The sequence below is a fragment of the Diabrotica virgifera genome, chromosome 5 (assembly GCF_917563875.1).
Source record: "Diabrotica virgifera virgifera chromosome 5, PGI_DIABVI_V3a".
NCBI lineage: Eukaryota > Metazoa > Arthropoda > Insecta > Coleoptera > Chrysomelidae > Diabrotica > Diabrotica virgifera.
In genome coordinates this window covers 224,123,679-224,136,959 of record NC_065447.1, presented here as the reverse complement: position 1 = coordinate 224,136,959, position 13,281 = coordinate 224,123,679, and the positions used below count along the sequence as shown (strand labels likewise).

At 32.9% G+C, this 13,281-nt stretch overlaps 1 protein-coding gene across 1 annotated transcript; it reads right to left on the bottom strand.

Annotated features, from left to right (window-relative positions):
* Nucleotides 1-2,111: 2,111 nt before the first annotated feature.
* On the bottom strand, nucleotides 2,112-6,848 carry LOC126884688 (uncharacterized). The gene is made up of 7 exons (XM_050650760.1): nucleotides 6,681-6,848; nucleotides 5,820-6,033; nucleotides 4,896-5,129; nucleotides 3,913-4,134; nucleotides 3,372-3,568; nucleotides 3,018-3,201; nucleotides 2,112-2,530 (listed from the first exon to the last, which is right to left on the bottom strand). Exons 2-7 carry the CDS (start codon nucleotides 6,025-6,027, stop codon nucleotides 2,430-2,432), a joined length of 1,146 nt encoding a protein of 381 aa, XP_050506717.1. The 5' UTR covers nucleotides 6,028-6,033; nucleotides 6,681-6,848; the 3' UTR covers nucleotides 2,112-2,429.
* Nucleotides 6,849-13,281: the final 6,433 nt, after the last annotated feature.

Genomic DNA, 13,281 nt, shown 5'->3' with positions numbered 1-13,281 from the left:
CATAGAGGTTAACTTTTTTCCCGTTCCCGTTTCCGTTCTCGTTCCCGTTCCCGGGCAATTGTGCAGCCGCCTTAAATGAATATATAAAATGGGGAAAATTCCCTTTATTGCACTGAAATTGTATTTTTTTATAATTTACTGTTAATGTAAAACTTCAGAGGTACCTATTGAATGGAATCATAATGTTTTAATAGTTTTAGATATTATAATCCAGTACCTAACGTAATCAGATGCTCTTAAGGGAAAAAATACTAGTTTTGATACATAAATCTTTAGTTGAATATCTTTTTCACCATGGTTTACATGTTAGGAGGAATTTATAATAATGTACTAATACATGCATTATCCCCAATTCAAAATTATTATATACCTACTCAAAATCATTTAAAAAAGTAAATTGTATTCAACCCATTATTAATATGCAATATACCTAGGATATTTGAATGATTTAGTCCCATATATACACAAGAAAGAAGCTACTTCTGCTTTAATTAAGTATGTAGTAATGCTATTCTACTGCATAATATATTTAATTGCAATTATATTATATGATTTTTGTAACTCTACAGGTATCTACCACATTTTTTAAGAATATATGAAATAAATAGTCATTAAAAATCCAAACGTATTTCTTTTTAAATATACATATTTTCAATACATTCCTACTTTCCGAGTTCATTTCAATGAGTGAAGTGAATGAATTTGAATGCAGCATTCTGGGTGACGTCACTCCCGCCATTAGATTATCGACGCTGATTGGTGGAAAGTTACCATGCAACCTGTCTATTTATGAACCTTGATCTGTGTATAATATTTACGGATTATACGAGATATGACAGAAGCTCGAAACAAATGACTGTGAATGAAAAGCCCTATTGGCATCTCGTCCTAAGCAATACGCCCTCTGGGGGATATTGCAGTAACCGAGCTAAGGGCCTTTTCTTCTTTCACGTTGGGTCATTCTTCTTTCACGATGAAACCATAACCTCAACTGTCATCAATATACGACTAACTTCACAACGGCCCTTAGCTCGGTTCAATTTGATACCACATTGGCGCGTACTGTGATTGGCGCTGCGATCTTAATCCGAATCGCCAATTCTGTGCTTCTGTCATGTGTCACATATAATATTAAATTTTTGAAATTTTTGTCAAATAAGGGTTCTTTGGTGCTTAATATGTGATAAAAATTTCAAAGCGATTCATTCAATTGTTTAAATTTTATTCAAATTGTTTATCCCAGAGAGCATTTTTTTTTGCAATAACCCAAGCAGCAAGAGTCAGTCGAAGAGACGTCGAATGTACGTCACTACTCGACGTCCAAATACGTCGAAACAACGGTCGGTTCAACGTGAATTCGACGGCACAATGTCATAGTTGAAACGACGTCGACTTATGACGTTTAATCGACGACGAGATATACCTCACTGATAACGTTATATAGACGTACAATAGACGTTGGCAGTTATTTATGGCAGGTATAGTTTCTTCGAATGGCAGCTTTCAGTCGTCAATTGGATGTACATGCAGTTCATTTTTAGCATTTTCAAGTTAAAAAATAAACAGGGCATGTGTCTTCCGATTAGCAACTGCTGCTCTAACAAACGTAACCTGTGTCAAATAATAAAGAAATCAAAAACTCTGTCAAAACTTTTATTATATAAAATACAAAAAACTTTGTAAAATGACAGATGAATATAAAATACAAGAAACTTTGTAAAGCAAATGGCAGGTAGGGTGGCTAAGATATACCTGGTGACGAGATCAGGTAACAGTGAATAACTTTTTTGTTAATAAACCGATTATTTTGAAATCACATAAATATTCAGCTTTTGGCGGTGCTTCAATTATTACTTCCGGTTTAACAGGAAATGAGATAATTTTTTTGTGACAATATTGTTCTTCATAAAATTTCAAATCTAGTGATGTATCATACTTGACAATGTATCTTTTTGAAAATCTTGAATCACATCCCCATGGCTATTTAAAAATAATATTTGAATGGTCATAAGTATTTTTTTTTAATAAATATAACTTTTTAATAATAATCTTTTTCATAAAATTTGCAAAATATTGATGTGTAAAACATACTTTTTTAAATAGTCAAAAAATTTAAATTTTTTTGAACATAATCGAGAATATTTTTATTTTTAAATTTTTTGACTATTTTTAAATAAAGATGTTACATTTTATACATCAACATCTTGCAAATTTTATACTTATCCTTAAAAACTTACTAAACGGTATCACTATGTACTACTGTTTTACTAACAAGGGAAGAAGCCTGATTTAAATTACTATTAAGACCTTCAATCGTATTTTTAAGTTCCTTAGCCACCCTCCTACACATTTGGCGTTCACCTACAGTTTCTTTATAAAACCTTTGCATGTTTAATCAAATAAAAAACTAAAATTAAAACAATTCCAAATTAGTAATTTTTCTTGTTACGGTTAGGAGCATGTTTTAACCAGCGCTTAATAGCGTTCTCAACTTCATGAGTTGTAAAGTCAGTTCCTTGTTTTACCGCATCTATAATAAAAATAAAATTCAGTGTATCAAAAAATATACAATATATGGGTTGTTTCATTCAGAAACATAATTACACAATACGGACTAAAACTGTTTGTACTAAAAATGAGTTTTTTCACTCTTTGCAAATAATATTGCAACCCATTCACACAAAATATAATTTCTTAACTTTTCTTTTAAATCTGGGTTTGGAAATTTAAAAAGATCAAGACCAAAAAAGATTAAAAAACAATATACAAGGCAGTTGGAAAGAAAAAACTGGGCAAAATAGATAAAATGCCCTATACCTCAAGTTATTAAAGGAGTACAACCCATTAAATATGAACCTTCTGCAAAACACCTAGGCATGCCCTATCTGTAGTTAAAGTATGTCTATTTTAGAATGAAACACCCTGTATAAACACCTTTCCTTATTTTCTTCACAATCCGTGTTTACAATCGAAGCAAGTTAATAAAAAACAAAAAAAATTGAAACCACAAGACTCACCTAGAACCACTTTGTTTAAGCGCAGTTGATTAAATGGTCGCTTATTTGATACTCTGTCTTGCCGCCGGTTGTTACCGAAGTAATTAAAATGCTTCGCAATATTATCTGTCAAAAGAGATCTTAATATCCTATTATTCTTCTGGGTAACATCTTTCAGGTTTGAAATTGAGGCACAGTATGATTTCTAAAAAAATATAAATTAAAAAAAGTATTTTTACATTTAGGTGCAACTAATTTCTTTTAATTTATACAAAGAAAGTTTAATAAGGGAATAATTTTCTATTATAAACAAATCAGCAAAAAATTTAAATTTTCTTAATTTCTACAATTGGGTACAAGATTTATACAACTTACAAAAGTGTTGAAGTTCTCTTCTTCTGTCAAATATATCTCTAGTTCTTCCAGGTCTTGTAAGGATTCTATTGGCAATTTTATTTTGAAGTCATCAGGTAAATCTGAATTTTCAAATGGTTTTGATTTCTCCAAAATATTTAGAATTTTTCTGTTCTGTTCCTTAATTGTTAATATATGTTTAAGTAGAACCTTCAATCCTAGAAACAAAACATATTTACAACACATTGAATAAAGTACAGAAGGTTTTCCATTAGTTTTTTGCAATTATTCATTGATACTTATAATGAATGCATGCTAACATTGTGTACCTATATCGTTGGTTGTACCTATGCCCATAAAAAATTGTAAGTTTGGGGAAAACACAATTTGACCATTTACATTAATAGTATCAGTAATAACAACTATAAAAATTAGATGATTTGTTACACTATTGAAAGCTTTTTCAAGTCAATTTTTACTGTGTGCTTTAAACCAACAATATTTTTGGCAAATCAATAAGGTAGTGTTGTGCAAAATTACTCCCATAAATAAAAGAACTTACCATTTGTATCCTGAAGACTATTATCAAAATTTAGAGACTCGTTCAGAGTCGGTGTTTGTATTTCAGTTGCTTCTTGCCTACCAAAAGACGATGAAGATTTTGGTGTAGATATCTGAAATGATAACTTATCCCTTGGTGTGGATATGCTTTTCATAAATTGAGAGCCAGAAGGTATGCCAGGGTCAGACTCATCTGTCCCAGATTCCAATTCTTGAGACGATCCTACAATTTTATTTATTACTCCCTTAATACTTTATGATACCAGTGAGGTTCATAATGGATAAATTAATTATTGTCTAGCTGATTAATGATTTGGAAGAAAATCCTACAACAGACCAATTTTTACTTTCCCTCAATTTTACATATCCTATCCTTAGATAGGATATGTATTATCGAAGCGAAGTATTGTGATGGTGTAAAATTTCGACTTCGGGATTTTCATTGATTTTCAATGTGGGTCTGTGGAAAAATTTTTCGTCAACGGTTTAGCAAAAATTGCTAAACAGATTTTTACAAAATTTGGACCAAAAATCAACTATGTGAAAATCTGGATCTGATTAGTTTTTTGGAAAAACTATTTATCACACATAATAAACCCACTGACATACGTTAACGGGGTGTTAAAGACATTTGAAAATTAAAAAATATTTAAAAAATTCATAAAAACTAATGAAATTTAAACAAAACAATCTCTATTATGTTTAGTAGATCAATACAGTCTATTTTTCAAATTATTAAACTCATAGGCTAACGTTAATGGAGTTTAAGAGGCTTTGAGACTTTGAGGGAAAGTACCTTGTGTCATAACACACCACTAGTTAATTTTTATCTATTTTTTTTACACTGAAAATTCTTACGGACTACACTGTACAATAATATGCTGGCATCATCAAATGTACAAAATAATAATTTAGGTTTAAAATTGTTAAACAAGTGTTTGTGTTTAAAATATTAATATTGATGTAAATCTTAGCATCACTAACCTCTTGGATTTGTATAGAGTTTATTAATTCCCACAGGTGGAGGCCGTGGTAAAATTTGCTTCGACTTTTTGCCAGGCTTAAATAGCGAAACCTGGTCGTTGCTGTCCTCATCCGAACTAAATTTTCGTTTCAGGATCTTTCTTCTGGGTCTGGTATTATCATCCTCAAGATCAGTTTGTAGATCAGATGTTATTTCTGCTCTTTTTAATTTATTTGTGGCCTTTTCAAAATCATCTAAAAACGTACGGGGTAATAAAAGGGTTAAAATAACTTTACTGGTATCACTATTTTCACTTACACTACCACAAATGAAAAATGACAAATCGCAATTAAATTTTTGCCTTATACTTTTGTAAATTATGCTAAGCATATTTATGGCACACAATCTTCTGACAAGGGGTGTTTCGCTTCAACAGAATGTGTACACCAGATTGGATATTGTGAGATTAGAAGCATTTTTACAAGATTCATGAAAATTTATGAAGAATCTTGAGCCTGAAACCTTTAGTTTTCTTCAAACTGATTCAAAGAGTTCACCATTAACCAAAACACATTTCGTTGACTATGTCAACATCATCAGGAGACGATAGAAACATACTTCGAGCTTAGATTTGTGATATTGTCACCATATTTTCGAAATAGATTGAGAGATTCAAATATATATTTGAGGATTTCTGAGATTGTGCCTGGGATTGGTAAGATTTCTGACATTTTAAGCTGATTTAAAGCACAATGTAAAGACCAATCACTATTTAGAAATCCTTTCAAGCTGAAAACAAGAGAAATGGGAACAGCAGACTCGAACGTCAGACAAACGTGGTGGCAAAATTTGCAAAAGGACTTCCAAATAGTGATTGATGTCTACACTAGATTGCGTGAGTGAGACACCCTTTGTGTTTTAATTAGCTAAATTATTATCATTACCTGTTGAATAAAAAATTTTCTGGACACCATATATCTTCCAAGTTTCATCAATTTCAGGTTCTAGTTTGCGTAGCACTTTTTTAAATTGAAGGTTATCTTTTATAGGGGGCCAACGTACTTCAGTTTTTCTAGGTGTCAACCAAGTTGAATTTACTATAGATAGTCCACCACCATCTTCTTCTTGTTTAAATTCTATTACAGAATACATTTTTACCTACATAATTGTGAAGAAAAAAACTGTATTTTAATTTTTCTTGACTATTTTATCTTGTTACTAATACTAATACAGTGGAACCTCGATAAGTTGGATTAATCGGGACCGCGGCCGATCCGGGTTATCGAAAATCCGAGTTAGCCGGAGAATATGGTAAAAATTAATAAAATACGGTATACTTAGAGATAAACTCCATTATAAATGACAAAACATGAAATCCATATGCACAGTACATCTAAATTACATACAGTTGTATAGAGTATTGTTTATTTCTTGGTAAAAAACTCAGTCGAAGTGAAAAAATTTTTGTTTTGTCTGATGAAAATCGGTCCGGGTTAGCCGGACTTCCGGGTTATCGGGGGCCGACTGATCGGGGTTCCACTGTAGTTATAAAATGTTTTAAACAAAATAAGTATATATTCTTAATAGGGTTATTTAGAAAAATGCTGTAAAAATGATATTTTGTTAAGACAAACATGTGTAATGTTCCTGATTATTACTATTTTTTCATATTCACCCACCATAATATTGTCTACAGAGATTAGTCAGTGAAATGTATTTCACCAGTTGAAGTTCATTTTCGTAAGTAGAAGTGAAAAAATATACCTCACTTTTTAAGTTATGATATTTCTAAAAATTAGACTTACCTAAAACAAGAAATAATCCAAATATAAACTAATTTAATAAACAAGGAGCCAATGGATGGAAAAAAGCGAACTCCTTGAACACAATGGATCAAGAAAAACAGGAAACAAACGTAAACTAACGGAAGACGGCATACACCACCATAAACAACAAAGCCATTTTGTTTATTTTGACTGTCAAAAACGTCAATTGTCATCCAAAATACACAGATAGCGGCAAGACTTTTTTTAGCCAATCACTACATAGTATTTCAAAGTAATAATAATTTGATTGGTTAAAAAAATGAACTCGATATTCTGTGGACAGGACGTTTTGCGCCGTTATGACAACCCAATGAGAATGTTTCGCGCAAAATTTGAATTTATTTAATGATAAGTTTTTTGAAGATCGATGAGTGAAATCATTGTTATAGGTACTAATATTAAATTTATAGGTCTAACGATTAAAATAATGTTGTTTTGCTTTGTACCTCTGGTGTTTTACTGTGTTTTTACTTTGAACTAAACTTTAGAATTGACGCGCGAAGTATTGGTACATTATATAGAGTACCTACGCATTCGTTTGTCTAATGTCTATTTTCAGTTTGATTTATAGATATTTCTATATCAAATAACTATAATATTGATGGTTACTTTCATAACGTCTTTTCAACGTTCATTTTTGGTCGATAAATTTTGAAAACCTCTACCGACCTACAATCGACGTTAAATCAACGTCTATATTATGATGTCGAAAAGACGTCTACAAATCGACACCTAATCGATGTCGTTTTAAGGTCGATCGACGTCAAGGTCTACAAATGACTTAGTATCGACGTATATTCGACTAACTCTTGCTGCTTGGGAACATAAGTCAGAAGAAAATGACCCTACACCCTTTCCACAGGTGTCAAATGAAAGAGCATGAGCTACATTTTCAACATGGTTTAAAAAATTGAATAAAAAATGCACTTATTAGTAATAAATAATTATGCAAAAGTATCGTCAATTTTTCTTTATTAACTTTTTGAATAACTTTTTCCAAAAAAATTAACTTTTTTACCCTGTTTTAAGTGCACAACTTAAGCAATGTTATCTATATCATAATTGATAAAAAATTGTAATAAATATGTATAATTTCTTATATAACAAAATAAAAAGTTTATAAGGAAATATTTACGATACTTTTGCATAATTATTTATTACTAATAAATGCATTTTTCATTCACTTTTTTTAAACCAAGTTGAAAATATAGCTCATGCTCTTTCATTTGACACCTGTGGAATGGTTCTAACGTCATTTTCTTCTGACTTATGTTATTGCAAAAAAATGCTCTCTGGGATAAACAATTTGAATAAAATTTAAACAATTGAATGAATCGCTTTGAAATTTTTATCGCATATTAAGCACCAAAGAACCCTTATTTGACAAAAATTTCAAAGCTGTACAATAATTTTCACAACAGTTATTGCGAAAATAATTTTTTTTGCAATTCCGACCTTTTTTCGCAATTATATTAACAATAAATGAGTATATCAAACTTTGTAATACGTCATTTTAAAGCTTTTTCCATAATCTCGAAGATATAAGATATTTGTACTAAAAAAACCATAAGTTTCCCTGTTTTCCATTGATTTGAAAAAAAAGTGAAAAATGCCATTTTTTTGACACTTAATTGTTTATAAATAAAAATGGTCGCCATAGATCCTACGCAGGAAATAGTTACAATTTGCTCTTATAGGTATTACCTATCGAAAAAACGCTTCAGTACCCTTGGCTGTTCAAGTGCCATGGAAAAAACCTTATTATCCTGGACTAATAAGAGAGGATGTTATTATTAGAGAGGACATTATTAAACATAGGCGTAGCGTGACCTAATAATTTGGGGGGCACGGGGTCTACGGGGGGGGGGAGTGGTGGTCCCGTGGAAACTTTTTTGAAAACTACCACTTAAGAACTAAAGTAAAGTATATGTGTATTTTTGTTAAACATTGGTTTTAATCAATTTTTACTATATTGATGGATTGTAAAAAGACTCAATTTCAAAATATACAAGTTTATTCTATTCTAGACATAACTGCATGGACATTTATAACACAAAAACAAATTTGTGTACAAGACAAAGTTTTAAGGTGAACAGAACTACAGTAATGGTTTTCAACGAACCAATTTTCGTTAGTTCTAATGAAGCATTAGCCTCCTATCGGCTAGATTTGAAAATCTGCCAACTAACAGATCTAGTTTTTTATCTTTCATGTATTCAGACGTCAATTCTTGCTCAATAGACATCAGGGCAAGCCCACTTAAGCGGTCTTCTGTCATGGTGCTTCGAAGAAATGTCTTTAGCCTTCGTAGTGTAGAAAACGATCTTTCTGCGCTTGCTGTTGTGATAGGCCACGAAAGTGATATTTCTAGTAGCTGCCAAACATCTGGTGCACTGACTTGAAGATCATTCTCAATAAAAAAATCAGCCAACTCTTGGAACGTTACTCTTGTGGTTGCTTTGTCTGTTTTGACAAAATTGTTCTTTGCATAACAGTGAAAAAACTTAAGATGTGCAGAGAAACTTAAAGACAAGTTATAAAACTTTTGGATTGCCATAACAGCGTTGTTGTCAATTTCGGTCCAATTAAATAGTAACTGGGCAATGCAGTTGATTTTATCATAATCGTTCTTGGAAAAACGAGATTGCAAGTTTACAATTACTGTGTCTAAAGCAGCAAAGTAAATGTCAGTCTTGAACATCTGTTCAGGTGATTGATGAAATGCAGCATCTGAAGAGCTACTACTAGCTTCAAGTTTTTTCGGAATCTTCCGTTTGCGTGGTAGTGAAGCCCTTTCAACTGACAAACCTTTCATACTATATTTGTTACACTGTTCTTCTGACTCATTCCACATCTGAATAAAGCCATCATCATTTCTGTCCAGTTTTAAACAGTCAATGACTGATTCAACTTTTGCAAAAACCTTAGAAATGTCAAGAGATTCACTCTGCAGTTCTTTGGAGAGTATATCAGTCTGACTCAAAACGCTGTGCAATAGTTTTAAACTGAATACAAATTCAAATGTGCTGATTTGTTTGGCTAGACCATCAGCTTCGGCTGCAATTTTACGATTTGATACATCGTTTGCAATAACTTCCAAAGTTTCGTACACTTCAGGGAGCTGCTCTAGAATTACATGGATTGCTTTGTGTCGAACTGTCCATCTAGTTCGAGACAAGCTCACCAGTCTTTTCATTTTTGTTTCTCCGCTTTGCTTACATATTGATTCAAATATTGAAAACCTGTTAGCTGATGCATTAATTAAGTTATACAGGTTATTTACTATGGATAAGCAATTCCGAAGCTGTCTTATTTCTTCACAAAATCTCTGAACAGCCAGATCAAGCAAGTGGGCATGGCAGTGTGTGTACAAAGCTTTAGGCTCTTCTTCTTGGAACCTTGAGGCAACACCTTTGAATTTGCCGCTCATGTTACTAGCTCCATCATATGCCTGGCCGTGCATTTTATTTAAGCTTATACCCAACTGCTGCAGATACTGTTTAATAGTGTGATGTAAATTTTCACCAGTAGTGTCTGACACATCAACGAAGCCCAAAAACCTTTCATTGATTTTAATGTGTCCATCTATTTTAGTAATGTATCGAATGCAAATGCTAAGCTGTTCACGGGTTGAAATATCCGTAGTTTCATCACAAATAATTGAGTAGGCCAAAGCCTCACTCACCTCTTGGACAATTTGTTGAAGCATTTCACTTTTTATGCAATCTATTATCTCATTTTGTACCTGGGCACTTTTGTATGAATGGACTGGGGATTTCATTAATGTTTGGATTCCTTCCTCCATTTCAGTAGATCTCAGTTCTAGCAGTTCTATAAAGTTCCCCCTGTTAAATGAAGCAGTACTCTCATCATGTCCTCTTAAGGCAAGATTCTGTTTTCCAAGGAATATGATGTTTTCAATTATGAATTTTAAATACCTCCTATTCATCTCAACCATTTTAGTATGTGCCGAGGACAACGAATCTGCTACCGTGCTTCCTGCTTTTCTATACTCATTGAGAAACTGTTTAGATTTTTGATGCATTTCACTCTTCTCATGTTTCCTGAATTTTTCCAAAGCTTTCTTCCAATTGTTCATGCCCAGTTTAGTGAATGACTCCTCCCCGCGACCAGACTTATGTTGACAAAATAGTCGGCATGGGTAACAAAATGCAGCGTCTGTAATGGGGCTATATTCGACCCAATTAAATTCACTGTACCAGGATTCTTTGAACTGCCTCGATTTGGATTGAATCTTGCTTACCTTAAAACAATCAACAGGCTGAAATGCTCCTTTTGCAATATCTGCACTTTGTACTCCCAATGAAGGATCTCTACTTTCGCCCTGGAATGTAGCATCACGATCTGGGCGTAAACAAGATGGCGATTCATCACCAACGCTACCTCCAGTGCTACTTCCCGCTAAATGTCTATCTTCATTTACACTTTCACTTGAATTTCCAAGTTTTTTAAAGAATGTTAGTACAGAGGACTGTTTCTTAGACATGATAACAAACGAACATCCGCAAAAATTACACAAACAATAGCAGCTCAGCTAGTAACAATAAGCTTATTGAACGAATAAAACGTGGCGACCACCTACACAACACAACACACGCGCACTGAGCTGGTATGATATCCCTCCGCCAGGCGTCGGCTGGGCTCGGGTGCATTCGATCGGCTGCTCCAGCTCGGGCGCAACCGGCCAGAGTCGGCTCACCGGCACTTGTAAATTTAGTTGAAACACGCGCATACTTTACACACACAGAATCAAATTAGATGCATACAGAAAAATAGACTAACGGGGGATCTATATTAGTTATTCATTCGTAACTTTTAGTGTATACATATACGTAATTTAAAGATAATTTATATTATTTTTTTCTTTTTTTGCATAATGTTGGGGGGGGGCACGAGCCCCCCGTGCCCCCCCCGGCCCGACGCCACTGTTATTAAATGTATGAAAACACCCGTTGGTTTTGCTAAAATGGGTATAATGCTAATAATGGGTAATAATTTGCTAAAGGGGAAAGTAAATCAGCCAGTAAAATTAGCCACTTATTTTTAGTCGGTCAATCCGAATGCTTAGTTTTTGTGTAAAAGTACTTCTGTGAAGTGAATAGTGCATTATGCAGAAAGACTCTAGCCTGGTTTATTCCTGGATCAGAATCTATCCCGAGCTTCTTTACACCAACATAGGTTTTAAGATTGCTTTCTTCCTGTTCATTCTTTAATAAATAATATTTGACTGCATCCTCAAATTTCAAAGTTTAAACAATTTGAAAAAGTACGTGTTATTGTCGTAGATCCCATCTCAGCGAAAATTTTCGGTCACACAACACGTCAGGACAGAAAGTCAAAATTCAAAAAGATGAGCGATTCGAAAGTTGTGCAGTTATCCATTGACAGTAGAAAATCGTTTGAAACAAATTTTGAAATTGATTTTGGTGTAGAATTTTCGGCTTTAACAAGTTATTTTAAATACGCCACAATTACCACTTTTGGTGTTGAAAGGAGTCCTTCAAGTTACAACAATATTTTATCACATCAAAATTATAATCGAAGACGTATCTATGTATGTAGTCATATTGTGTTTTATTCTAAATAGATACTTTCAAAATTCTACCTGTTGCGTACCTATGTATAAAAAATAATGCTTTTATTTGAAAGATAATATTTTTATAAAACCCACTAGAATACCTAGATCAGAAAATATGAAGTTTCAAGAAATGCGCATTCTTAGAATTTTTGTGCATACCTTGCGCATATGTATTTCGAAATTTTTTACTGCATATGTATGCGCATATTTCATCAAAATTGATCGCATATAAATCCGCTCCCTAATAATTATTACCTTCTTACTTTTTTTCGGGTTCTATATTCGAATGTACTCGAAATAAGTAAGGTACTTGAGAAATTCGGGTAATTGTACTTTTGAGTATTGTACTCTGAGTACTTTTTTTGAGCAATGTACTCGGTACTCTGTACTCAAATATGAAAAGTACCAGTGGCGTAGCTAGCCCCACAGGGGCCCCCTATCAAAGTTTATCGCGGGGCCCTTTTCCACGACTGATATGGGATAGTGCTAAAAAATGTTCAACAAAAGCAGCAAAAACGCGTGTATAGAATAGAATAGAAATATATACCCTATTCCACGAATATACGACCCTCTTGGATTATCGCGACAACGAATATTTTACTGTGCAAAATATGAAGAACGAAAGTAAATTGCAAATTATATTGTTGTTTATTGGAGTTATTATTAGAGCAAAATACTTTCGTACTTCTTATATTGCACAGTAAAATATTCGTTGTCCCGATAATCCAAAACAGTCGTGTATTCGTGGAATACACCATACTTTATTGTCACTGAAAATTTTACAATTTTATAGACAAAGCGTAGGTACAAAGAGTAGGAAAAAAACAACAACAAATACAGTTTACTGAAATTACACAAATCGTCATTTTTATTACAAAATAAAAGATAATAAAATAAAACAAAACAATACAGGGTGTTTAATTAATAATTGGAAATATTATTAGATTCCTGGGCTCAAAATATTACGGTTTAACACAAATC

Coding starts and splice junctions, on each gene's coding strand:
- LOC126884688 (XM_050650760.1), bottom strand. CDS start 6,027: ATGTATTCTGTAATAGAATTTAAACAAGAAGAAGATGGTGGTGGACTA. Junction 4,135..4,895: donor ACTCTATACAAATCCAAGAG/GTTAGTGATGCT, acceptor ATAAAATTGTAG/GATCGTCTCAAGAATTGGAA. Junction 3,569..3,912: donor TAGTCTTCAGGATACAAATG/GTAAGTTCTTTT, acceptor TTTTGTTTCTAG/GATTGAAGGTTCTACTTAAA.